Below are 27,935 nucleotides of genomic sequence, written 5' to 3' on the forward strand. Positions count from 1 at the left end.
TCTTTTAATTTCCTTTTTTCTCTACATGCCAAGCATAGCTTAAGAGCAGTCAATTTTGAACATTGCAGCAGTTGGCTGCTTCGTCAAAGGTCCACTCAAGCAAGAGCGGAATCTCAGATTAATTTTTTGAGGCCATTTTTTTAAAATTAGTTGACAATTTGACACATCAAAGGGTCCATTAATGACTCTTTAAAGCAATGTATGTATGTATTGTTTTCAGCGAAAGGAACTAATATCTGTACTTAAAATAATTACTATCAAATTTAAGGAATCAAACAAATATTATTTCAAGACAAACTATCAAGAGAATATTGAGTTCATGTAATATATTATACATGCATGCAAGTTAAATGCATATTCTCTATATCGTTATGAATTACTCACGGCACGTTCAACTAACGACCGCTCGTTTATTTGTGATTTCTGCTCATGAAGTGAGCACTATCTCCCATTTTCTCTTTTTAAATTAAAGCTATGAGATAATTCCTCCTACCCATATAACTTGGCCACATTATTAAAAATATATGTCCCAAATTACTTGTTCATTTATAAAATCAAGATAAAATTAATTAAATATTTTCCATCTTATCCTTAGTATTAAATGTTCTTGAAAATAGTCAATATTGATTAGAATGTATTTATTGGAGAGAGATCGGGGTAAGGTAGTAAAATATATCTTTTATTTATAATTTCTTAAGAGGCATGCAAAATAGAAAGTGGTCAAGTAATATGTGACGGAGGGAGTACTTGTTCATTTACAAAATCAAGACAAAATTAATTAAACTTTTCTCATCTTACCTCCTAGTATTGAATGTTCTTGAAAATAGTCAATATTGATTAGAGTGTATTTATTAGAGAGAGATAGGGGCAAGGTAGTAAAATACATCTTTTATTTATGATTTTTTAAGAGACGTGCAAAATGAAAAGTGGCCAAGTAATATGGGACGGAGGAAGTATTACAAGATTTAAAAGTATTATTAATTGTCTCGCTAAACCCATCAAAGTTTTCCAAGGAAATTAAATGGTGGATGATCTCATGATTGCGACTATTAAATGACATATCCATGATATAACAATTACTCTCTATCTCAATTTATGTGACTTTTCGATTTTTGAAATTTAATCTATATAAATTTTAACCAATAAAAAATGTATTTTTCATCTATTGACATGAAAAGAATTGCAATTATACCACTTTTCGTCTAGTTTTTTATATGTAAATTTTAATTTCAAAATATTAATATGATCTAATCCAATTTAGCTTTAAATATGAATCAAATTAATTCAGCGAAACGAAAAGTATCATTTAATGGGACGGAGGAAGTACCAAAAGCTCTAGAGTAAAAGACTAAAGTTTCTTCGGGCTTATGGTATCGACATGATGATCTTGAATCAAGAATTGCATAGCCATGTTTTTGTATGTGTAATTTGCTAATTGTAAAAAATTTCCCAATTGGCCAATAAGAAAATACCTTGGGCACGGCCGCTAGGGACCCAAAACGACAGTAACAAGATGTAAATTAGTAACAGTGTGAGGAACAAAAGAACAGAACAAGTACACGTGATGGCCTATGGATTCAAATAGGACTGGAGGAATCTTAGGATCGACATTGTCTCTATGCAAACTGCCATTTTCCTGGGAAATTGTTGGGGGAGTTACTCCAAATTCATGGGAACAAAATTAGGACACACCCCTGATGCTTCCAGAGAAAAGCAAGCATCTTTTATTCGTATATCTTCTTTGTTTGTTACACATTGATTGCCTAACAACAGTAAAAAACATAATTACATAATTAAGTTGATTATAAGACAATTCTACGTAAAAATTTTATGATAAAGAGTAACTGACAGCCTAATAAAAAAGATAACGTACTAGAATAAATTAAACTACTTACAATGGTAGTGTAGCAATTAATCTTTACAGTACTCAATGTATATTACTTAAACTAGTCAACTTATACGCGCTTCGCGCGGTCTTAAGAAACACCATACAATTTATATATAACAAAACAAAAAAAAAAATCTAATTGAGATAGAAGAGATAATCTTTTTCATGTATATGCATGCAAAATATGATTCAATATATAGATTAAATCACAAAAAAAATTATCAGAATTAGAGCTTAAAAATGTGAGTCTATCATCACAATGATAAAGAAATAGTACCCTATAATATATATATATATATATATATATATATATATATATATATATATATATATATATATATATATATATATATATACACACACACATCACTCAAAAATTAATTATCCTAATATCTTGGAATTGTTTTTATACAATATCTTTTAAAATAAAAAAAAAATCAACTAAACATGCGTTCCCCTTGAATTACTGAGCAATGTTCCTTTAAACTTCCTCTCGGGGAAAAGATGATGTTGATGAGTATATATACATCAAACTTTTCTCTTACTTTTGTAATACCAGCTTCTCTCCATTTATGGTCCAAAAATCTATCGGTTTCAACAATATGAAATAAATCAATATTTGTTTAATTATAATTTCAAAAACTTGAATTATCATCGTACTAAAATTTTAAGAAAATAGACTCTAGAGAACAGAGAAGGAAAAGTGACAATACCTTTATATACATAAAAATTTATGTTGTGTAGTTTCAACAAATTATTAAATCCCTTGTACTATATCTCAATGACAATTTTACTTAAATTTATCCACATTATTTATATTACTCCACGCGCATCAGCACCTGCAAATTAAAGAAAATGAAGAGAGCAATAAGAGCAAATTATCATGAACAATGGTAGTTAATAAGTTCTAAAAATATTTTAGATGATTGATGAAAAAAGAAAAATGCTAAACGTTACATAACTATTTTGAGCATTTAACCAGGAGGAGTAATCTAACGTGGGAGAGGTAAAGAATTTCCACCTTCCTTTACAAAAAATAGTAAAAAAAAAATAATAAAAAAAAAAGTTAAATAAATTTCTTGGCTAAAAAAAGGTGCAGAGTAGCTTTAATTTTTTGTTATCACAATCCATACTTCACAAAAATACTAACAAAAGCTGAGAAACAAATTGATACAACTGGAATTTTGTGAGATAATCTAATGAACCTTGTTTTGAGATAAAAAGCACAAAAAGTACTGCGCATTGTTATCGATCTCCTTTGGAAACTTCAATGATGTTGCCCCTACTTCTGCTTAAAATAAACGAAATATAGAGAAAGTTTACTAATTATCATAACAGGTCAACATTCAAAATCATGAAATGCCAATTAATAAAATAGACTTTAAAGAAGAGAAGGAAGAGATTCTTGTGAAAAAAAAAAAAAAAAGATAAGGAACTAATTTGTCTTAATCTTAAAATCAAAATCAAAATAATTACCTACCATCTAATCTACAATTTTATTTTCTTTTTTCCTTGACCAAGATGATTCAATGTACACAATAAGAAACCACATAACCAATCCAAACGACCGATTCATGTTGATCTCCAAGATATCTTCTTCTTTTTTCCCCCTGAAATCTCCAAGATATCATCTTTAACCAAAATCTGATTAGTAAGTAAGGTTCATTTTAACTAATCGGAGAAAATTACAAGTAGCTTATTTATTATTCCAGAATACATCTAAAACGGATTTAGGGAGCCACAGAAGATGCCATAATAAGTCTAAATAATTAGCACAATACTAAGCAATGTAATAGATCTAAGAATCAATTGATTTACAGTAAATTATTGACTATCATATCTTTGAAATTTTCAAAACAATACCTGGAGTTTTTCCTAAAGCATTAACAGTTTGAAAATTTTACTTGGATGATAATATTTGCGGGATCCGTACTCAACAATACGACGACTTTGATTCATACAAGAAAATTTATCAATAGAACTATCTAGTAAAGATATTTTAAAATTACCTGATGGAATGTAACGTCATGAGGTTGTCACCAAGCTTAGTTGCGGAAGCTGTTGGCGCCTTTTTTTTTTCCTTTTGTTATTTTTGTATCACGAGTAATGAAGATATCTTGAGTGCATAGTTGGAGAGAAGAAGAGGAAAAATTGGAAGAGATGAAATTGCAATAAAAAGGAAACTAAAAAAATAAAAGAATGCCACAAAACAATACGTGGTCAAAAATTAAGAAATATCAAGAAATGAAATCTACATTGTAAATATGGGAGGAAATAATTAAGTTTAAGTATGGTATATTTGCAAAATTCATTTGCCAAATCTTGATGTGATTGTGATAGCTGCCCTCCCACCTTGTGCAAAGCTTTCTTCGATTGAATGATCCACCAATGTTCTTAGAGTAAGCTTCTCTTCTTGAAATACTGGAGTTGTGCTGCCATAAATTAGTTTGTGAACATTTGTTTGTGTCTAAGCCTGTAAGATTTTATTAAGTGCAAAAATTTCCAGTAGTGCAACATTAATACCTCTATATTAATACCTACTAATAACAATTAATTATAGGGAACGGAAAGAGATTTCACGTCATACGTTTTCTGGCACAAGAATTGGGAAAAGCAAGTCATGCGTCATGCGTTTTGGCACATGAAAATTAATTATATTGAGATGAGTTTTCTGGCACAAGAATTTCACGTCATGCAACATCAACACATATTAATGAAGAGGACAACTATAGCGGGAGGTGAAAAGTTGATTAATTATATTGAATTTAAAGATCTTTTGGGCTGTTAAAATAAAATATAAATAGATAAATGAAGGGAAAATGTCAAAAAAAGGAGAAAAAAAGATAAATGGATTTCTAGGCCATAAAGAGGTGTCACATCACCTTATCTATACCTAGCTTTATATTATATATAGATCCATAAGGCCGATACCAGATTCATGTATTGAAATAGGGATATTTCTATTGTTTGGGTCAAAAGCATAGTTCTTATTGTTTAATTGTATCTAATGTTGTTAGCAGTAGAACACACGAGGCGGCTTTGGTGTTTGCTCAACTGTCAACTTCCTAATCAACTGCGGTTCATATTGGTCAATCCATCTAATGAGTCCAATAGCTGCCTTAGAGCATATTGTATATGTTGCTTAGTCCAACAAATAATAATTGTTCTTGGCTAAATTATTTAAGTTATACACACTCAAATTGTAAAACTCAATAATTACGAGTCTAGTCAATTCTTCGTTTTGATTCGGGTCAATAACAAACATATTCGTTCTTCAAAGATGAAATTGCACAAATTTCCCTTCAAGTGGGCATATAGTTCTTTAAGGAGCAAAAGTCATGTCGAATAACTTGTGAAATATTATGATGCGAATATAAGAGACTTTTACATGGTGTAGCTAATATATAAGAGGTATTTAAGTATAATAACTATTTCCTCTGTTTCAATTTATATGAACCTATTACTATTTGGGGAGTATTCAAGATGACTCTTTGACCACGTTTTCCTTACATTTTTTCTAAATAATTTGAATTAAAAATTATCATGACTTATAGTACTTTTTATGTAGTTTTTAAATATATAAAATTTTATTTTTACAAACTTGAAAAATTTATGTCAAAATTTAAAGTTAAAGTTATAAAGTTTGACCCTCGTACTGCAAAAAGGTTCACATAAATTGAAACGGAGGGAGTATATTTTAATTTTATTTCAAACTGTAGCTGTAAAGTATTTGTATTTACATCTCGTAGCTATAAGGTATATGTATTTGACTGACTTTATTTTTGGCAAACTAGATGTTAGACTGTATGTGTAGTTTGATTGATCTATATAAATATGTAGTTTGGCTGACTATATTTTGGCAAAGTAGAATATTTGACAGTATGTCTTGTTTGACTGATCTATATACATTATTTGGCTGACTATATTTTGGAACTATCTATTTGAAATACACCCCATTACACGTGAATTGTAATTACAAAAATAATAACTACAGTTGGTTAGAAGCCAAAAAACTATAGCTATTTATGTTGTTATGGCCTACAGGTAGGGGTGTACATGGACCGGGTTGGTTCGGATTTTTTAAAGACCAAACCAAACCAATTGCATCGGGTTTTTTAATCTATACACCAAACCAAACCAACAAAAGTCGGGTTTTTCAACCTCGGGTTTTCTCGGTTTTTTCGGGTTGCTCGGGTTTTTCGGATTTTTTCCGGTAAAGTCTTCATACAAAACATATAATTTGTACTTCAAATATTTCTTTAGTCCTAGTAAGATACGACTATCTAATTAAGATATTTATTAAGAAAATAACACAAAACGTGATGAGAGATGACATTGTACTAAAATATTCAACGAAAAATATTAATGAAATTGCATAAAATAAAATTGTCATAATCTAAAAGTACTAAGTCATGCTACAATAAATACAACTAATTTATAACGCATGTAGAAAATGATCATAATCTTAAAGTACTAAGTCATGCTAAAATAAGTACGACTAATAAGTATTAATTACATGACTAGATATTAAAGAAAAAAATAAAATTAAGTTATGTATTTTCACTTTCTAAACTAATATAAAACTAAAGAATAAATATCAAAATTATTATCATTCTAGTGTTAGATATGAATTTCTTTTGTTAGCATTAGTATTGATTTGATTTTTGTTGAGTTTTATTTGAGTTACTAATATTATTGAGCTATAAAACTTATTAAACCATTCAAAATTCTAATTCCAAGCTTGAAATAATATGTTAAAAGACAAAAAACTATGAAAAGTTAAAGAAACATTTATAAATTACATTATAAATAAATATAACTATGTATAAAATATGTTTGAAATTTTATCAATGTAATGTCGGGTTGGTTTGATTCGGTTTGACTTTTTTTAGCTAAAACCAAACCAAACCAATAGTGTTCGGGTTTTTCTTTTTAAAACCAAACCAAATCAAACCAAACCACTAGTCAGGTTTTTTTCTCGGTTTGGTTCGGATTATCGGTTTGGTGCGGTTTGTCGGTTTGCTTTGTACACCCCTACCTACAGGGGACAAAAGTTAAAGACCAGCACCAAATAGGTCCAAAAGTGTCAATGACCCAACTTTAAACGTTTGAAACAACGAATTGGGCTTAACAACAGTTTGGGCTTTTGGCACCAGAGGCCCAAAATGGTATTATCAACAGTCACGATTCATGACTCACCAGCTGCGTGGATCAGCCACCACGAATGTGGTCCCCGATCACGTCTCAAAGCCGGCTGCCGCCTTTTTATTTTTGGATATAATTCGACATAAAACCGTAAAAGGGGCACTGTCTTTTTATTTTTATGTTTTTAATCCTCTTATATAGTTGTTTCTTTCTAGACAACCTCATCAAAATCTCAATCATGACACATGCCACCTAAATGACACTTACTTAATGTAAATCCATTTACATGTCTATAATGACACGTCTAGAATTGTAACCAAACTTTTTACTCTATTACTCCTTCCCTTTCTATTTACGAGTGTGGCTTAACTTGACTGAACACGAAATTTAAAAAAGTAAAAATTATTTTTAATCTTTTAATTTTAAATTAAAAGTGTGTGTCATATAAAATAACTTTTTGAATTTTATGACCTTAAGCATACTATGTCATTCCTATAAGAGAGTGTCAAATGAGAATGTTAGAATTAAAACTTTACTGAATATATAAACGTAACATTTTTTATTTTTATTTTAAAAAATAAGACATAAAAATTAAAACACGGGGAAAGATGTTATGCAACATATGAAAAGCATTTTAAAAGCCTAACTTTGGCCAAGACTCTACCTTAAGGTAGAGTTTGTAACTTTGTCTGAAGCAGACAAAATTCTGTCTGCAAGCCTAACTTTGGCCAGAACAGGCCTAAGTTTGCTATAAAACTCTGCTTTTTTTTTTTTCGACTGAGCCGAGATTCGAACCCCAAACCTCATGATATTAGGCAAGGGCAAAAATTAAAGACCACCAATTTGAGGGGCAAAAAGAAAAAAATCACCCCAAAATAAGGGCAGTCCTGCGAATTGCCCAGCCTTTAATAAGTCAATGTAGTCCAGTCACAAAGCAAAAAACGAAAAAAAGGGCGTTACTCTAAATAATAGAAAACCAAAAAAATAAAGAAGAAGAAAATGCAAGTGAATTACTAACTTATTTAGGTATCTACTTTATTGTTTGTTACTACTAACTTACTATTACTAGGTCTTCTAAAAAATTGAAAATCCACTAGCTAAACTAGCCCAATAAGCCGTTTTCGTCATTCTAATTTATTAGGTTTTGATTATGTTATTTTTCAACGACTAAAGAACGGTCTATAAGGAATTATGTGTCGCAATGATGACACTTTTTTATTCAACAAAAACAGCCATATAAATGGAATTTTGTACGAGCATGAAAGTGAAAGAAACAACTGAAGTGGCAGTTGATGCTATTCCTTTTTCCTATTCCTTTTTTAAAATTCTTTTTTTGTCTATAATTTGATTAGTATTGAACATTCCTTTCTAGGGGGAGTTTCTAGTAAACCATAGAAACTAAATAAATAAAGAGAAGTTTATTGAATACGATGAAAAGGGAATAATAATTGAAATAGAAATAAAATAAATCAAAAGAAGGAAGTTGGAACAAAGTGGTCGACCTCATAACTGGTTTCTAATTGGTAGAAACAATACAGAAAATTGACAATTTGACCAAATATAAGTCTGCTACAAATATGCTCAAAAAAACAATAGAAGAAGAAAAAGATGATGATCATAATCATAATCACCATTTTTGCTCAGAAACAGAGTTTCAGCGAAAGGGGTTGCTAATTTTGATTCATTAACATACTAAGTGTGGCTTAGATTCTTGTCTTGGAAATGCAACATCATCGTAAAAAACGTGCAGTTTTGCCAGTAATACAAATTCCAAGAAAATCTTTGTTCTTGTGTACTCTTCTTCTTGTCTGTTTTGTTAGCGGCTTCATTTTTTCTTCAATTCGTCTCTTATTTCGAGGTAACCACCTCTACTTCTCTCCTAATTCTATGTTTTCAGTTAATTAACAAGTCTTTAAACTACTCTTTGTTAAATTAAATTAAATTCATTTCCAAAAACTGCTCTTTTTTGGTCGAACTACCTGGTTTTTACATTAATTATTTGTTTACTTTGTATGGGAGCGGTTAATATTTATATTGGGATATGATGATTGATTATTAATCAACCTTAAATATGATAATTTGATTATTATTATTAGATATAAAGTACGTACCTTCCATTTGTGAACTTACAGGGTTTCATCCATGGCGGCCTGAGGCAACCACAACCATAAGCCGTGTTAAACCGAATATTCCAGTTATAGAAACCGTTGAATTCCCTGATGAGATTATTGCTTTCCTAAAATACCCTTCTTCAACTCCCTTATTTACCAAACATGACATATACTGTATCTACCTTACTCCTAAATCTTCTCAGCAGCTCAAACAATCACCTGAATTAGTTGAAAATGATGAATTATTGGGCCAACAGCTCGTTCGTTGTCCCCTGATTAAGCCACGTGGAGTGCTGACGTCACTTTCTGTTGAGCCTAGTGGCTACACCCTCTCAGTTGGGCCCATACGCCGGTGGTATTCGTTGGCGTATGAGGCCCTGATCGATCGCGATAACACCACTATCGTGTTTGTGAAAGGGTTTAAACTCCGTGGGGGAAAACAATCTGACCCGTCGAAATTCAAGTGTGTTTATGGTTGGGATGTTAAGAAACATCCCAAATTCGTGTTGCAATCGGATGTTGTGTCCGTTGCTCAAGAAGTTGTTAGGTGTAATACTCCAATGAGCATACTGAATAGTCCACAGAGGTATCATCAGTCCATTAAGGTTTCTGTTAGAATGGTTGGTAAGGAACCTGTAGAGTCGATAGCGAGTCCTAAACGTCGTTTGCAGCTTAACTTGCCAGGTCAAAAGCAGCACCACATGTGTGTGTGCACAATGTTAAGGAACCAGGCAAGTTTCTTGAAAGAATGGATCATGTACCATACTAAAATCGGAGTACAGCGTTGGTTTATATATGATAATAACAGCTTGGACGGTATTGAAGATGTCGTTAAGGTGTTATCAATGGATGGAAACATAAACCTGACACGTCATGTTTGGCCTTGGATCAAGACTCAAGAGGCAGGTTTTGCTCATTGTGCATTACGAGCAAGGGATGTTTGTGAGTGGGTTGGTTTTATGGATGTTGATGAGTTCTTCCACTTGCCTACTGGCTTGTCATTGCTTGACATATTGAGGAACCAATCGAAGAGTCCTCATAATAATGTTGCTGAGTTGCGGGTCTCATGTCACACGTTTGGACCATCCGGTCTCAAACATGTCCCGACACAAGGGGTCACAATGGGGTACAATTGCAGGATGATTGCACCAGAGAGGCACAAGAGTATAGTGAAACCAGAAGCATTGAATTCAACATTAATCAATGTGGTTCACCATTTTCATTTGAAGTCTGAGTTTACCTCTGCCAATATGGATAGAAGTGTCATGGTGATTAACCATTATAAGTATCAAGTTTGGGATGTGTTCAAGGAGAAGTTCTACAGGAGGGTGGCTACTTATGTGTCTGACTGGCAACAGGACAGAAATGTTGGGTCCAAGGATCGTGCCCCGGGTTTAGGGACACGAGCTGTTGAACCACCGGATTGGTCTAGTCGATTTTGTGAAGTTATTGACACTGGCCTTAAGGATCGAGTAGCAGAGATGTTTACCGACCCAAGCACTGGCAAGTTACCCTGGCAAAAATCACTGACATGACTCCACAACATGAAATTATTTAGTATCAAAGGCAGCATAAATTTTTGCCTTTGAGGATACAGGGGGAGCTCATTTCTTTTGCTATTTTATTTGTACACGAAATACTCGATATATTCTTTTTGTACATGAATTTACGTCATAACACAAAGGTAATATGAAAATGAAAGCTGAATGTTCAATGTACCTGTACTTGTATCTAGTGAAAGTCAAAATCATTTTTAGTATCTCTATGACATTGCTTTGTGATGCTATGACGATTATTAAGCCAATAATTGAGCAACGACAGAATGTTAGTAGGTACTGGGAACATGAGATGACTTCTTTCTCATATGATAAGCTTTTCAACTCTTTCATCCAACATTCTCATATCCTTTCTGGAGGCATAATAATAATAATAATAATAATAATACTCCAAGCATTCTTCATGTCCCATATAATAGTACCATTATCTTATTCGTGTCTGTCTCTGCTTGTATAGTAATATACAATTCCTTGGGCCACCATCAACGTAACGGAAGTTGCTTCATTATCTCATCATTGCTGATCCTTTGACTTGATCAGCAAGATGGTGGCATGGACAACAGCAATTCATGAGTTTCAAGTTTCAACCATAAAAATTGATATAACAACATTACAGCTAGCTATGGATAATGGAAAAGAAATTACAAAATTTATGATCCACGGCTACCTCTGTTAATGGCTCTTGATGCCATGGCCCTCAAATTTGCTCTGGCTAGAGCAAGAGAGCTCCTGTACTGCTCATCAGCAGAACTTCTTCTCCTGAAGGTTTCCATGAACTCCTCTCTCTGCAATCTTAGAGCCAATGCAGCATCCTCGTCCTGGATTGGTAACTCCCTCCTCGAGCTAATGTCTCGATTTCTGCTTGGCATTCCAGAAACTCGGACACTTTGTCTTCTCATGGCACGAGAATTCCTTCTTTCTTGACTACTAGGACCAGATTCTGTGCTGTTAAGTGCTAGGACTCTTGTAATGTTAGAATGAGTAGCAGCAGCTCTTACTGGACTTTGACGTTTAGCTTCTCTAGTAGTCAAAGCTCCCGCTGCTTTTCTTGCTTCTACTTCTTTGGGAAATAGAAGTTGAATTGTATTCCAGAGAACTGTGTTAACAGTGCATGATCTACCATTGCTGAAAAAATCAAGTTTAACAGGAATGAAATACTTGAAACAATTGAACAACCAAGTGAACTCCTTTATAAGCTTATTTAATATAACATTTTTATGGTACCTGATAAGCTGCCTGCACTTGGGACATTTCTTTCCACATTTATCAGCAGCAGATCTCAGACACTTTTTACAAAAACTACACACATAATTTTACCAAATTAGTCAGAGTGAATTACTGAAAATGTCTACGCATATTGATTTATGAATCTAAGTTGATGAGGAAGTCGTTAAGATTATACCTGTGACCACAAGGAGTGGTACTTGGTTCAAAACAGATCTCCAAACAAATCTGAAAATTCAAAGAAATCAATTCTAAACCAAAATAGGAAAGGTGACAAAAAATAACCTCTCTATCGATAAATGAAAAGGGTCATGAAGGTTCAAGAACTGATTGTAACTCTTACAGCGCAAGAAAGCTCTTCACGAAGTCGATCAATGGAGGGAAATGCTGAAGAAGAAGATGAAACAGAACATTTCTGTGCCTCCGATCCTTCAGCTCCTTTCTTGTCTGCTTTCTCAATGGATTTTGATTCTATCTTCTTACTAGAGGATGAAACAGAACAACCCTGTTCTTCCGATGTTTCACCTCTTTTCTTGTCTAATTTCTCAATGGATGTTGATTCTGCCTCCTTTTTCTCGCTTTCTGCGGAGCACATCAACATCAGGACAGAATACATTTATTCATAACACAAAGTCTTCCTGAAACTCATGATTTACCTTGTTTTGCAGTGTCATCTTCATCAAGATCAAGAACAGTCGCAGTTATGGGGCTCCTCTTCTGAGCCCTTCTTTTCCTGAAAAGATCACAAATTTTAAGCATTTCCCAACACCCCAACAAAGAAAAGAGTGACTAATAATCCAATCAGACAAAGTTATCCTTCGTTTATACAGATACAGGTGATCCATCCAATTAATTGATTAGCTTCACTAAGACTCATCCAATAAATAATCAGAGGCGGATACAAGATTAAGTCTATGGGTTCCTACAACAACCTCAAGTTAATAAATACAACAATATATACGGGTTCACAGTCAAATATTTATAGGTATTTAAGATATTTCCAAACATATGTACTTAGCAAGAAATTACTGCGATTTGATTTTTAATTCTTGAATCCGCCTATTATTTAATCTAAATGGTGCAAGTACCTTCTGGAATTTGTTGGGGGAGTCTTGAAATGCAGCAAATCAGAACGTTTCTTGTGTTTAGGAGGGCGATCGGGGGTATCTTCAACAACAAGACTGGCAATGAGAAGAGCTTCTTCGTCCCAACCAGCCATAGCAGCAACAGATCGGAACTTGGGGCTGAATAACCCTTCAACTTTCTCTCCATTATTGTTGCCTGCTTCTTCGTTCACCATCCTAATTTTTTTTCTCTGTTTTTTGTGATGAAGCTTGTTCCGAGAAAGAAGAGTCTAGGGTTTTAAGTAACGGTCATATTTCTTTTGATTTCGTGTGGCGTAACGGCTATGTTTGCGCTGATCAGGTGTGTTATGGTACATGCAGTATGCTGTACTCTTCGTCTAATTTTTTTTGTTTCTTTTACCAGTGCGCTCTTGCTAATAATATTCTTGTCGTGCAAACTTAACATGATCTATTTTTATTTTTTTTGTTTCCAGTCGGTATCTGATACCCGTATTAGAGTACGACTATGAGCCCGTTTGGATTGGCTTATAAGTTGCTTATAAGCTGATTTTAGTTTTTTTGAGTGTTTGGCTGACCAGCTTAAAGTCATTTTGTGCTTAAAATAAGCTCAAAAAAATAATTGGGCTCGTTTGACTTAGTTTATCTAAAGCAGCTTATAAGCTGAAAACAACTTATTCGCGAAAACGCTCCCTACCAAGAATTTTTTCATACCCAAGACTCGAACCCGAGACCTCTGATTAAGGGAGATGCAGCCTCATCTGCTCCACCACAACATGGTCTATTTTTAGTATTAAAAAGGCTGTTATAGCTTTTAAAAAAAAGTTAAAAGTTGGTTTTCGAATAACATAAAAAAAGAAAATTATGTAGGGTGTCTTAATAACCATGAGCTTTAAAAAAAAAACACACACACATGCTATAAGCGATCTTTTTCATCCACGGATATTTCGATCTAAAACCAATTAGTGATTCATTCGCACACTAATCCAAGAGGGATCTAGGATTTTAACCATAATAATTATTTATACATATTATGTGAATTCCCAAACCAAATGCAAGGTCTAAGTGAAAGTTACTAGGTTCTGCTACATAGTAAATCCGTCGCGGTATAAACTGGCAAAATGACAATGTTGACTGAAGTGAGCGTGTTATAGATAAAATCAGACTGAAACAAAAATCTCTTGAATTTTATGAACTGTATATTACATATCTGCGATAAAATATGATGATTGAATCACATCAAAGCTGGTGGTGAAATAAAGGAGGACAATAAAGAACCCAGCCAGACCAACCTACAGACACAACCTGATGGGAAAATAATTGAATCACATGCTGATAAAAGACGTGAATACTCCGTACAAGTTGTTCTAAACAGCTTTCTACTCTTCGCAAATGAAGGTGGTAACATTACACATCCAGCAAGGCATATAAGAAATCTTCAAAATTGAGGCATCAAAGCCAGGTCAATTAGTAGATCTAGCAGAACATTCTGCACGTGGCAATATCGTACACGAGAGGGTTCTGTTTGAATCCATAAGAATATTTTCTTTAGTGTTTATGAGAGTGTTTCCTACGATGATGGTACATTTCCCCCTTTTCCCTACTTCTCTTCTCTATGATCCTAAAAGCACATGAAATAACCCCAATGGCAGCCATGGGATAAAATGTTTTGTAAGGAGCCAAGGCTAAACCACAAATATAGGAATAGTATCCAGCAAGAAGATAGGCAAAGCTCAGGTTTATCTCCCATCTTCTGATGCCTGGAAAAGGAAATAAGAAGAAGTTGAACTCCGGCTTTGAGTCACATACACCATGCAGCAAAACACCTATACAAAGTACAGAATCCAAGAACCACGGCAAGCTCTGACTGATCCCCATTCTCTGTGTGCAAGCAAACACCAAAAAAGAGAAATGTTATGCTACTTCCAATCATTTCGAGTGGATACTAAATAATGAACATGAGACGAACGATTCTGACTACCTTTGAGATTACAACGCACGAGATGAGAGGAGGGAGAAAAGTAACAAGGACTTTAATTGTTCTTCCTCCAACTATATCTGGTAATCATTCTTTTCTTTCCTTTTCTGTATATATCTTTCCTTTCTCTGGTGTGGGTTTTTCTTTTTTATTTTTTGTGGTGGCAAGTTTTCTTTTTTGTATTTTCTTTTTTTGGATGGGGAACATTGCGATTCAAGGTACAGTTTTATCACACGACTAAGCAAAATAACAACTTCAGATGATTGAGTTTTGTGGAAAGAACATATCTATATAGTTCAATCTGACAGTACAATTGCTATCAATGAAATTCATTATGATCGTATTAATGAAATTCATCATATATTATATGTTGGCCAAAATTATATTCACCAAACCTCCGTCTTAGCTCCCAGATTCTAGCTAATCTTCATCAAGCCATTGAAGCTAAGAGAGAATTAAATATCTCAGATTTAAGTGTCATCTAAATTATAAGTTACAAGTGCCTCTTCTTAATTACTTCACTTTACAATGAGAGCTTTTGAGGGCGTCGAGATAAATTTTGTTCAGTTGACGAGCAATATCATATCCCTTATTCCATTTTGGCGCACCCATAAGATTCCTTTACGAATAGAAGATAGGTATCATTCGTAGAAAACCATCTCATTTTGTAGGTTTTCTGTATTTTGGTAGCTTGTATACTGGCATGTTTTTAGCCCAAACATTAATAGCGTATATTACTTTATCAAAAAGACTATGAGAACATTTGCTTTATCAAGCTATCAGTGCAATGTAATGAAGTTCCAAACTGACAAAAAAATGTACACAAGGCAGTAAAATCGTTTTGGTCATAAAGGAAGAAAAGAAATACCTGGATCCATGCTATAAGTGAAGGGACAAACATAAGCGTTGCAAGAAAGTGCAATACAAGCAAGCCATGCCGATGATTGAAGATCTCTAATTGGGTATCACCATAGCTTTTTACTGAGTCCAGACTCTTGGTATTACTCTCCTTCTGAGGATAATGCTTGTTGATCTCACCATCATACTGGGGTATGAACTGCTCCAATCCACTCTCACTTCCGTTCCCAGATTCTATTAACTCTTTAGTCTGGGTATGGCTGCGAAATGAAGCCATCAAAAAACTGTTTACAGACAAGAAGAACTGGTTTTAGACTACCTTTGTCATAACAAAATATCAAATTATTAGCAGAGCCAAAAAACTAAATAAACATTGTAGAATAAAAGTGATGAGTAATGCTGCATATTTCATTTATGAAAATAAATGTACTCAGAAAATGCACTACAAGCATAGAATTTGTGTTTTCCAATTTTCATTTTGAATATATGTCTCATTATTCCTAAGTACTTTCTCTTTTTTCCCCTTATCCTTTTCTTTCCAGGGGTGAATTACTTAGACCACCTCTCTGGTCTAGTGGAACTTATTGGACCTACCCTATAGTTTGTGAACTATATTAAACCTCCACTCTAGTTTTATATTTCACCTTCCCCCACCCCACCACCTTTTTACAGTTAAGTAATTACAGACTTTTCCTTACAAGACTTTCCCTAGCGTTTTAGGGCCTCATAAGCAATGATAAGCTTTCTGTCCAATATTTTGCCACCAACATTATTGCATTTACCTAAAACCTATGGGAGATAAAAAGAGAAATTTGGATAAGTTTTATTACTGGAGGCGAATTGCTGCTTTCAAGCTTAACTAGTTTAGCTTAATAATACTATGAAATTCATTTTTATTCTTATTAGCTCTTCTAAAACCAATTAGGTGAAGTTGCCTAAGATTTATTACACAATGGGGCTATTTTGGTAAAAGTAAGTCAGAAATCAATGCAACTAACTTTAATCATTACCGAGGGGAGGTCTATGATATTTCCCAGACTAGATGGGAGGTCTATTAAGTTTTGCTAAATAGAGGAGGTCAAAGTAATTGATTTTTTCTTTTTTTTCACTTCATTTTTTTTACTCCAACCAACTGGCACTTCATGGCTTTTTGTTTGGTTGCCTTCAGCTTTGATCAATTTCCTTGTCACATTTGCTCCTAGTATCAATTTTGATGTGAAAAGTCACTTCTCCCACAACCGCTGCCCCCTCAAAATAAACAAAAGGAAGAAGCAATTATTTTTAATTCATTATTTATTGAATTCAATGACTTGTGGTCAAATATTTTATCTATTCAATGGTTCTGAGAAGGTCTAAATACGGTTAGGAATCAGCACATAATATTGGATACGGCAAAAAACTTTGGTCTAGACAGGAGGGCCAAAATATCAATGGTCAGGAAATGGCCCTCAGTTCTACCAACAGCTCCAACTGAATAGTAATTTCATTTCTGGAAAACCCAGTCAAATTAATACGCAGCACAAGACCGCAGAAAGTGGAGAAATGGCACTACTTTGCAATGTACCTGGACAGGGCATTGTGGCAACACACAGCATGAGAAAGGACCAACAAAAGAAGACCCAATGCTGGATGAGCGAAGCACACTAGGGTCAAAGAGACAAGTGTCATAACAAATAATGGCTTGAATCTTATGATCCTGACTACCTGTTTCAATAATGAAAACTTATATAAAAAATAAGCACATCGACAAAAATTTAATTAAATCAGGAATTTGACAACCACTAAGATTAGAGGACCAGGAATGCAGGATACACATCCAATTTTATTTCTGAAATATAAGTAAAAAGCCAGCCTTTTATAAACTTAGGCTTTTGCAAGTTACAAAGTCGCAAATAAACTAACCTTGGATGACAGGAAAGCAGTGAAAAGAGAAGAGAAGTTATGATCCCGTGTTTGCGACCTGCAAGAGATTATATTGTCGTTAGCGCAGTTGGTATTGGATTTCTTGCATTCATAAAGGTATCTGTTGAATTATGTGACTACCTTAAGAAAAAGTTTAAAATGTTAGAGAGTAATCACTTTTATTTATTTAAATCCGCAACACGCCCCTTACATGAATGTATTTTAACTGTTTATGGGAGGTGGGCAGGGAGTAGGGGAATTAGAAATTGCTCTTAAGATTAAGACTAAATTTCACCAGCACATGCAACCTTGATCTATGACTTGACTAATAAATGATACCAGTCACTTGTATGAAAATCTTTAATAACACAGATATGGTATATATATTCAAAAGAGGAACTAACCGTTTCTTGATGAATACATGTAAAGATGCACTAACGTAGAATAACAATTGGGAGGCTGATACCAGCACAACCACCACTCCATTTGCACAAAAGTAACAGATTGTTGAGACAATGATGAAGCTTATGGCTGGAGGAAGGGGTAGAGAAATGAGGCAGGAAAGCACTAGAGCAAATAAGATAGGTAGCAGGGCCAAACATAGAAAGGGCAACGGAATCCGCAAATTTGATTCCACAGCTGAAAGGAGTGAAGGTATAGGCAGGTCAAGCTCCCATTGCCGTGCTTGCCGCATTAAAGCAAAAAAGACAACAGCAATTGCAAAACCAGTAATCTGCACAGGCCCATGACAGCAAATAACAATGAACGCAATAATCAGAAAATGAACAAAGAAGCAATAACTAGACAAAGGAGCATAGTAAAAAGATCAGCAACAATTATAAGAACTACAGACATCCAAATAAAGAACAAACCTGATACACTACAAAAGAAGGGACACAAGGAAACTGAACCATTGATGATATTTTGATATATTAGTCAGGAACCATGCAAACAACTTAGATATTTAGGCTCTTTGTTTCAAGAGAATGGAATGATAGATGAAGATGTTACTCATCGAATTAAAATTGGATGGTTGAAATGGAGAAGTGTTACTGGTGTTATGTGATCGAAGGATGCCTAGTAAAGTGAAAGGTTAGTTCTACAAAATAGTTATAAGACCAGCAATGTTATATGGTAGTGAATGTTGGGAAACCAAAGTCGATATATCCACAAGATGAGTAATGCAGAAATGTGAATGCTAAGAAGGGGTCATACAAGATTAGATGAGATTAAAATTGACGACATTTGTCAGAAAGTGCAAGTAGCACGCATTGAGGATAAAATAACAGAAGATCGATTGAGATGGTGGTCATGTCCTGCATCGACCGACAGATGGACCAGTCCATAGGTGTAAACCATGGTGAGAGATGGTGTTAAAAGGGGATGAGCTAGACCTGAAATCACAGCAAAGGAAGTTCTCTCGAAAGACCTACATTTTCTTGATATCAATACAAACTTAGCAAAAAGATAGGGTACAATGGAAGAAAAAGATCCATATAGGTGATATCTACTGGTGGGGAACAAGATTTAGTCTTGTTAGAGAGTTTCTAATATTTTTGCTATTATAACCGTTATTATATATATCTAACTTAATTTCCTTTTATTTGGTATGATGATCACATGAGTAGAATTTAAATGGAAATATTGATGATTCATATAGCCGACCCCAACTTGTTTCGGACAGATAACGAGTTATAAATAGCTCAAACAGCAAGAATTGTGAAATGTTGAGGACTAATCTTCTAAGGTATAATGGTAGAAGGTATCCCAACTTAATGGAACATGGAAGAATCTCTTAAATATGAAATATTAGAATTGTTGGGCATCACAATCAAATTGGAGATTCTGTGCCACCATCAGAATTCTATAACGGTTTGAAGCTAAGTCGCAAATGAAATGTAAGAAATATACACATGAAAAGAAAAGTCTCAGACTGCATGGTATACAAAACCTCCAGATACCCTATGAGACGGGTTTAAAATTGCATTCACCTCTGAGAAATATAAAAGCAAAAATCTTTTAGCTGCAGCGGTTACATTAACACCAATACTTGTTTTGTACGAACAATGTGGATCAATCTGCACATAAGATGGAAAAATATTAAAACAAAGTCATGAAAGAGCTAAAGAAACAAAGCAGCAGTCTTTCAACTTTCTAACCGAACAAGAAACTAACGGGTCTGTTATAATACCAGCAACAAAACATTGGTCTTTTCTGACCCTAGACTGGAAGTCCAGAGTGCTGGAGAGGAATCAACAAGAATTGTTTCTAAGAACAAATTAGGAAAAATATGAAGACCAGATGTGGCATCCCAAGCAAGTGCTACAGGAGGGAAACAGCGAAGTTTGCACAGCCCTACATCGAAAAGAATAAGTTACATTAGCAGCACAAATAAATAACAATAACTGAGACATTCAATCTTCTATATGAAACATTCAGTCGATAAGGTTAAAACTCAGCTGAATAAACTAAAGAATTGCTTTTGACTTGGTTACTTTTTCTGCAATTATATATGAAGGTGGCAAGTTAAAAGTGCACCTGATACAAGTGATTTTCCAGTTATTGCTATTATACAACAACTTCTATTTAAAAGTCCCTTTGATGGGGCAGATTGAATAGCAGTTAAAGGGAGGTGAGAAAACATAAACCTTCTTACATTGGTATTGCATTTACTTAGCCAAAGGGATGTGGAACTCACACTTCAAATTCCCTCCAAGAAATTCCTCAAACATCAATTCCACCAAAATTTATGGGAATTTGGAGGGATTGGTGGAAGATGCTGGCAAGTAACACAATACCAAGTAAAATAGTACAAAATGCTTTACTGATTAACAGAAACAGTAGAAGACGCTTTATTTTGTTAAATAGAAGAAACCCTTACTGTCAATTTCCATCTCTCCAGGTTCATCATCAGTGAACTCTGACTTTCTTATTCCACAACCAGTTGTTTTGACAGATAATGTCACAGGCATGAGGCCCAAGCTAACAGAGAATGTCAGATTGAGTGCAAGAGGATGATCCTCATTCAACATCATCTCCTGCAAAATAGAACCGAAAAATAACGTATTAAAAGGTAGATATAATTCAAACTTTTTTTCACCCACTCTAGTTAAGTAAGATCCACCCTACACAAACCTTTAAAGAAAACATGGACCCAATCAATGACCCAGAAGATAAGACTGTTTCCCCATCCTCTGGTTTGAAAAATTGCCCAACTCCCATGGAAGTGGCTGGTGGAGGTCTTCCTGACAGAGCCTGAAGATCATAAAGTTGTCATGAGATGAAAATCCAGGATCTAACCGCAATTAAAACTCGACACAGGAAAACAGAAGTTTCCATCTAAAAGTTTATTCCAAGAACAAATTTGCACTGTGGCACTACAAAAACTCATGAATATATATAAATTACTGCAAAGAGGATCTGTCAGCAACTCTACCATCAAAGGCAGAAGAAAGATGTGATTTCTATTTATAACACATTGAGAAATAAGAGGTTCTCCCAACAGATCCTAACTGCCCCAACCCCTTACTCTACATCCATTTCAAAATTTTAATATGCGGCTCTCTGCAGTGTCTGCCCCACTACCAAGGTGATTAGAAAACGTCAGTCAAAAATATTGAAGTCGATAGACTAGTGAGGATAAATCTAGCGAGTAATGACTCATGAGTCATGACCATGGACAGACAAATGATAGTGAATGTATTTACATAAAATATTTTCCTCAAGAACGATTAAAAAATGAAGCACAAACAACATTTCAATGAGTACCTCCAGCTAAAAGCAATTACTCAAACAAATATTTTTGAAGCCATATGAGCTATACAGGTCAGAAAGTTAATGCTTCGTCAACCACTCATAGAAGATTATACACCAAATAATTGTTCGATGTGGTGATCCCAATGAAAATTTGGTCTCTGTATTTGCAAAAGAACCTTCTAGTTTCTTTTTACCTTGATAAATGATGTAACAAGCATCATTAAAACTAGAAGACTGGTTTAAAAATCAGAAAACAACAAAAAACAGAAGATCCTACTATTAGTCAGTAACCAATTCCGGGGGCTCAACAACAAACAGGCAAAAGGAAAAGTATGAACTGCAACACCATGGAACTTCTGAAGCATTTCAATTTTTTTTATGGCACTATATAGTAAAATCTTTATTATTTTCAATAAAAACCTCTCATTTAATCATGTAAGAAAGAGGAGGAGGCTATATGTTAGTTGGGGTTGCATGTGCAAGGATTTTGAAAAGAACACTAATAATCTCTTATTGCATTGCAGGTTGGCTTCATAGCTCAGGATACTTGTTTCCATATTGTTTAACGACTCATCTATGCCATCAAGTTTAATGAAGGAAGCAACCATGCGCTGTAGAATGCAGAGGAGTTGAACTGAAAGAAAGGTACCTTGTATACATCACTGTTACACTTATATGGAAGGTACTTGTTTCCATATTGTTTAACCTCTCATGGAAATGAATGCAATAGAAATTGGCTTCAAAACAGTGAGAACAACCAGAAAGCTTTAAACATCTTTCTTTACTATTTTTTGGTGTGAGGAGAGAATTCCATGCTGTATAGACAGATGGCAAAACAGGATGTATGAATGTGGTCAGGAAAGAAAGAAGAAGATACTGACAGACGTTTCTGGAGAGGAAAAACTAAAGGTTTGCTTAGCATTTCAGAGAGGACACTGGAAACTGAAATCTTAGGCTGCTTAACATGGCACAAGCAAGTGAAGGTCGTTTATCTTTTATTTATAAAGTACAGAAACTAAAGTCCTATATTGAATTATTAAAGATTTAACGGGTAATAACATCTAGCAGATACAAATTATTACAAAGAACTCCAAAGAAACTAGGTATCATGACTAAACAGAAGCTAAAGCATATTTGAGAAACCCTGTGAACAAGTACCAGGCGAGGTGCCACTGAAATGGTCAGAAATTTGAAGCCACGCATATCCTCTGGGTGCAGCCAAAACACAGCAGAAGGAGGTGCCTGCTCAGTCTGAGTACCTGGTTCAACCTATTGCAAAAGCAACACCTTTAAGAAGCATTTCAATTAAACTAGCTCATATAACATCTCATTTTAGAGCATTTGGCTGACAGTGGACGCGACCAAGTACCTGCTTCGGAGCTGGTCCAGATGGAATTTGCACCATCTTCGATGTAACTTCTAAAACCCGTTTATTAATCGGCAAATTGGAAACTGAAGTTCCTTTCTCGGGCCAAAGGTGCAATCGTACACCGGAACATGGAGAAAGATTTGTAACAAAAACAAAATGGTTTTTGCCATTAGACCCCTGAGTATGCAAGTAAGATAAAGTTATAAACTGGACATACAGCATCAAGTAAACTTTTTATAAAACGATAAAAGGAAGCTGACCAACTTCTCAATGTCCAACCACCGCCTTCTCCCGTCCATTGCTAAAACCGTAACTGTGGTTGTCTCGATGTATAAATCTCTTTCGAGTGCATCATCACTCCAATGGATGTTACTAGGGCAAGCATACATTCTGTGTGTCTGCGATCCTGCACCACAATTCACCTTTTAGAACAACAAATTGGTGCCATATACAAGAACACGTTTAGCATGGAAATGCATTTTCATATACTTTAAACACTGTATAAGGATCATCCCTTTTAATACTGTAGATACAGAGAATTGAATTGAGAATACCAGATTCAGTTTCTCCATTCTCAATTGGTATATGAGGCAGCTGTGGCTGCTTTAACCAATCAAAATTTGGAGGTATTCCACTGTGAAGAATTTTTGTGAAGATTGCCAGCCTTTTTTGAACATCAGATACAGGTTGACCAGTCTCCTGGTCTATCAGACTAAGAAGAGTATGTGATACCTGAAAAAGTTGATATTGAAATTCAAAGCTATTTGACTACAAATTTAACTGGAGACTCTTAAATAAATTATGACTTACTTGGACAACGAGCTGATTACACCACAGGATAACCTGGTGCTCCATTGATAACCACACATTTTTCACGCCTGTGCTACTAATCATAAAGCCATGGGTAGGAGGCACAATACCATCAAGTGATTGTAGCTTTGATCGGACCTAAAATGAAAAGTTATAAAAGCTAAATATTTAGTGAAGCAATGCATAGTTGTTAGCTGATATGAAGGGGAATTGATGGGGCGAGAGAAAGTAAAACAGCCAAAGAACAAAGTACACAGATAGAAGCCGGCGATAGGGTCTGGCCATTGAAAGAAAGTATAACTGTTATACAGAGACAAAGGCAAAGGAGAACTCGAAGTGAAGGTAGGCAAACCAAGAACATTAAAAGAAAAAAACTGCTGTAAACGAACAGTGAGCAAGATGGAGACAAAGCTGTAGAGCTACTTCCCCCTACTCGCTAACAGAGCGGTGCATTCAACAGCAATAGCATGACAGTTACAAAGTTAAACCCCTGAACATAAAAATATTATGTTTATCCAGCTTCCTCTAAAAGTAACTAACAATCATTCACTTCAAAAGTACTTTGATTGAAGAGGAGAATTGAGGCTTCCTACTGGAATTGCTAGGAAAAGAAAGAAGGGAAAAGACATGATATCGGTTATAAGCCTTAAGTTATTAGTTGCCAACTATAGTTCAGATTTTCAAACTTCTGCATATACTTGAACATGTATAAGCAAATAGAACAAGTACCTGGTAATCATGATAACCACCCGAAATGGAGACAACAACAACATGAGAGAGCGGTGGATCGGACAAATGCCCTGATCGAGAAGTTTGGACCTCGTATCCTTTCCTCCATGCGTAATTTACTCGTGCATAGTACTGACCAAGAGATGGCTGCAGAGCCAGAGGAGGTGATCTGGGAAAGGCATCACAAAGAAATAGTTATTTTATAGCATCAGTGTAACCACATAATAGCTTCCAGGAGTAAAGCAACTTACTGGTGTGGAGAAGAAAGTGTCAGAACGGTTTCAACAGCAGATATCCTCAAATGTGGGTGGACAATCGCAGCTCTAGCAACAAAACCACCCATGGAATGACCAACTAATATCACACTTCTCGGAGGACTCCTAGACACAGCAGCACCTTCCTTAACTCGTGCATCGTGGGACTCCTTATAGTGATCCAAAATCTAGTGGCAGGAAGATGTAAATAGAAACACAGACATGAAAATTACAAGGCATAAAATGGGACAGTCAAATGTCCTACACATAGACATTGCATCAGTCAAATGTCAATAAGGAGCTATTTTACTTGAGTAAGAAAAGGTATACCCTGTGAATGGCATATACAACATATTCTGTGTGTTCTTCAAGAATTCGACCATCCATTGCAGAATGTTCACCTTCAAGATCCACAGCAAACCAGTCAAGCATGGATGTATATTGATAGGGTAAATGAGCGCTGGTGACATCAGAATCTACTCCCTCTCGGAGACTTAGAGAGGCTTCTTGGTAAAAACTGCGTTCAAGAGGACCTCCTTGATAAGCCCTATCAGATTCTGCAGCCACAGATCTCACCTGTAAAAGCATTTGAAAAGGATTAGGAACAAAGCCAAAAACAAGAACAGCTAATTCATTAACATACCATGCACTCATATTATGATGCCACATACATTCACATAACAAGCAGTTAGTAAACAACCTCTAGCTAATAGCACGAGTGCAACCTCCACACCACTTTCTCTAGAATAAGTCAATCAATCAACAGTTGTCGCACCAAGTAAACTTTTTATTACGCTATTAAAAGAGATGGTTCCGAACCAGGTTTGTTTAAAATGGATAGAAGACAGCAAGTTGCCCGATTGAAACAACTTGATTTCCAAAAATACAGTCCTTGAGAAGCTCTTGGCTTAGAACCCGTTTGGCTTAGTTGATTGAATGTAGCAGACATTAAGTCTTAAAAGCTCTATTAAGTGCTGAAGTTGGTTAATTAGCAGTTACGTTTTGGGGTAGAAGTGCTGAAAACTGATAGTATGTCGTTGGTATGTTTGGTATCAACACTTATTCTGTTAAAAAAACTTAAATGCCTTTAAATCTGTTCACACTTGAAAGAAGTTGATTATTGCAAGATTCTTAATTCCAAATTGATTCAAATGCAAATTTATTTATGTCTTAATTCACTTTAAGTTTTAAATTGGTAAGATAAGATTATTTGAATAAATATAAGTTATTTTATGATAACTGGAATGGCAGATGAAATTGAAACGCCGTGTTCATTTTGGCTATTAAGCAATTTTGGTGCTTACCTTAGTATCAATTGATTGATGTAAGCCCCCACCAGAAAAGGAATTATTATAATCTTTTACTTGTACCATCGTACGTAAACCAAGAATATTCAATTGGTTCACATAAATACCATTTACTTAGACTTCATAATTAATACTACCTCTGACCGGTTTAATATCATGTAGTTACAGAGCAAACAAATATAACCTTTTCATATCACTTTTGTTGTCCCTAACACAACTAGAATTACTTTTTATAGTACTTATATAGTGTTAGCATACATTAACCAAACGAAACTTGTGTTATGCTTTTAGAGTGCCAAAAGAATATAGAAAACAGTTCCAAGGATATAAGACTTTTTCTGTGCTTTCATCAACATCCTACGTTCTGTATACGCTCATCTGTCATGACGACATGCACACATAATCTATTTGGAATTGGTAATGCACTAAGACATTCCCATATGGAAGATTTGAGACAATAAAGAGAGACATATGATGGCAATACTATTCTGAAAGATTTTAGGACATAAATAAGAAACTTGCCTGTTTGTAGCTTCCACCATTGCCGGGGATAAAAAGAACAGGAACCCCACTAAGCATCTTAAGATGATCGTTGAAATCAATCTTTCTCCATCCTTCATGGTATAGATGTAGTCCGTACTTTGTGGAAGATACATTTTTTGGTATAGGTATGGGAATGTAAGTAGGGTACATGTATGTCATGGTACAACCATTAGATATAGGTTTTATCATGCTATAAAGACCAGCTAGACCTATACATATAGCAAGTAAAACCAACGCAACCACTCTGATTTTCGCTCTACAACCTTCCATGTTTTGGCTAACGCTTCCGCCCATCCACTTCATCTTGCTCCTTCAATGACCCACCTAATAAATTAGCAAACTTGCCAGAAAACTTAGCTAGCGTTTGGCTATTGATTTTGGATCAGATTATGAAAAATTATCTTCAAATATCTATTTGGCCATGAAATTTTATCAGATTTTGAAAATTTATCTTCAAAATATTTTCAAGGTCCAAAAACGCTCGTTACATAGATCTTTCACCCAAAAAGTGAAAAATGGAAATGGGTCCTGGGTTTTTTTTTATCTTTGGGAACTTTCAACAAACAGGTTATGTGCATTGAAGCTTTCTACAGTACAAAGAAGAAAAAAATAGGAGGGGCATAAAGGTGTACCTGATTAGAGATCTAATAGCAACAAGAACCGTACTTTTTACAATCTTGAGACCAAAAAGTGTGCTTTATCTACTCCATAATGCCTTTCCAAAAAAAAAAGGGAATGAAACCCAATTTTAGGAAAGGCGTGTGTCTCAGTGTAACTACTCTGAACTGAAATCTGAAATGACAAAACTCAAGGCAATAAGGAATTAATTGTACTTCATTTATTTCATGTACAAGAAAGATGAGCTCACCAGATCTTGTCAGCGTAGATCGGGAGAGAGGGAAAAAGATTTAAAACACAGAAAGAAAAATGGAAAGGGATAAGAAAAGAAAGTGGAGATCAAATTGGAAAGTGTTTAAAAAGCAAACAATTGAGTGATTATTATCATTTCAAGTCTGTTAGTTTGTGATGTTTTACCATTTTCGTCCTGTCCTGGGAACTTTATTTTGTGTTGTCTTGATACTCTTCTCATCTTAATTTGGTGGATCATCTTAATTTGGTGGATAGTACTTTTCACTTATTGGATATCAAACTTGACTATTTTTGGGTTGTTATTTACATTTAACGTTGTTATAATTTGTTATTTGAGGGTATTTTTAGAAGTATTTGTAGAGCGGATGCTATAGATTTGTATAAAAAATATAAATTTTATTTGCGTCATGTATTTAATTCTTTAAATTGTAATGTTTCTCTTACCGCTGATTTGAGTCTTAGTCTTAACAAGTTAGATTTTTTTTGCTATTACATGTCATTGGGTTGATGACAACTGGGTTATGCAAAAAAAAATTATAAGCTTTTTTATATG

At 34.7% G+C, this 27,935-nt stretch overlaps 3 protein-coding genes across 7 annotated transcripts; 1 reads left to right on the forward strand and 2 right to left on the reverse strand.

The window, feature by feature from the left end:
• Positions 1–8,534: 8,534 nt before the first annotated feature.
• On the forward strand, positions 8,535–10,907 carry LOC132622048 (glycosyltransferase family 92 protein RCOM_0530710-like). The gene is made up of 2 exons (XM_060336564.1): positions 8,535–8,891; positions 9,166–10,907. The coding sequence occupies exons 1-2, from the start codon at positions 8,756–8,758 to the stop codon at positions 10,677–10,679; spliced, it is 1,650 nt and encodes a 549-aa protein (XP_060192547.1). The 5' UTR covers positions 8,535–8,755; the 3' UTR covers positions 10,680–10,907.
• Positions 10,908–11,012: 105 nt separating this feature from the next.
• Positions 11,013–13,477, reverse strand: LOC132622049 (uncharacterized). Its single transcript, XM_060336565.1, has 7 exons — positions 13,013–13,477; positions 12,581–12,657; positions 12,268–12,506; positions 12,103–12,152; positions 11,925–11,999; positions 11,368–11,825; positions 11,013–11,231 (listed from the first exon to the last, which is right to left on the reverse strand). The coding sequence occupies exons 1-7, from the start codon at positions 13,222–13,224 to the stop codon at positions 11,206–11,208; spliced, it is 1,137 nt and encodes a 378-aa protein (XP_060192548.1). The 5' UTR covers positions 13,225–13,477; the 3' UTR covers positions 11,013–11,205.
• A 695-nt stretch (positions 13,478–14,172) lies between these two features.
• Positions 14,173–27,563, reverse strand: LOC132625198 (uncharacterized). Of its 5 annotated transcripts, none has more exons than XM_060340028.1 (20): positions 27,548–27,563; positions 27,145–27,304; positions 26,492–26,822; positions 24,993–25,238; positions 24,660–24,850; positions 24,409–24,577; positions 23,680–23,817; positions 23,424–23,601; positions 23,130–23,275; positions 22,870–23,046; positions 22,659–22,769; positions 20,880–20,999; positions 20,626–20,782; positions 19,936–20,099; positions 19,736–19,822; positions 18,149–18,477; positions 17,745–17,802; positions 17,407–17,546; positions 15,853–16,126; positions 14,173–14,887 (listed from the first exon to the last, which is right to left on the reverse strand). In XM_060340028.1, the coding sequence occupies exons 3-20, from the start codon at positions 26,813–26,815 to the stop codon at positions 14,555–14,557; spliced, it is 3,342 nt and encodes a 1,113-aa protein (XP_060196011.1). In that variant the 5' UTR covers positions 26,816–26,822; positions 27,145–27,304; positions 27,548–27,563; the 3' UTR covers positions 14,173–14,554. The 5 variants fall into 5 exon arrangements, with proteins under 5 accessions (XP_060196011.1, XP_060196010.1, XP_060196012.1 ...); XM_060340027.1 differs by lacking the exon at positions 27,548–27,563 and adding an exon at positions 27,381–27,534; XM_060340029.1 differs by lacking the exon at positions 27,548–27,563 and having other exon boundaries at positions 15,853–16,102; positions 27,145–27,538.
• Positions 27,564–27,935: the final 372 nt, after the last annotated feature.

The sequence above is a fragment of the Lycium barbarum genome, chromosome 12 (genome assembly GCF_019175385.1).
Source record: "Lycium barbarum isolate Lr01 chromosome 12, ASM1917538v2, whole genome shotgun sequence".
In the NCBI taxonomy this organism is placed as follows: domain Eukaryota; kingdom Viridiplantae; phylum Streptophyta; class Magnoliopsida; order Solanales; family Solanaceae; genus Lycium; species Lycium barbarum.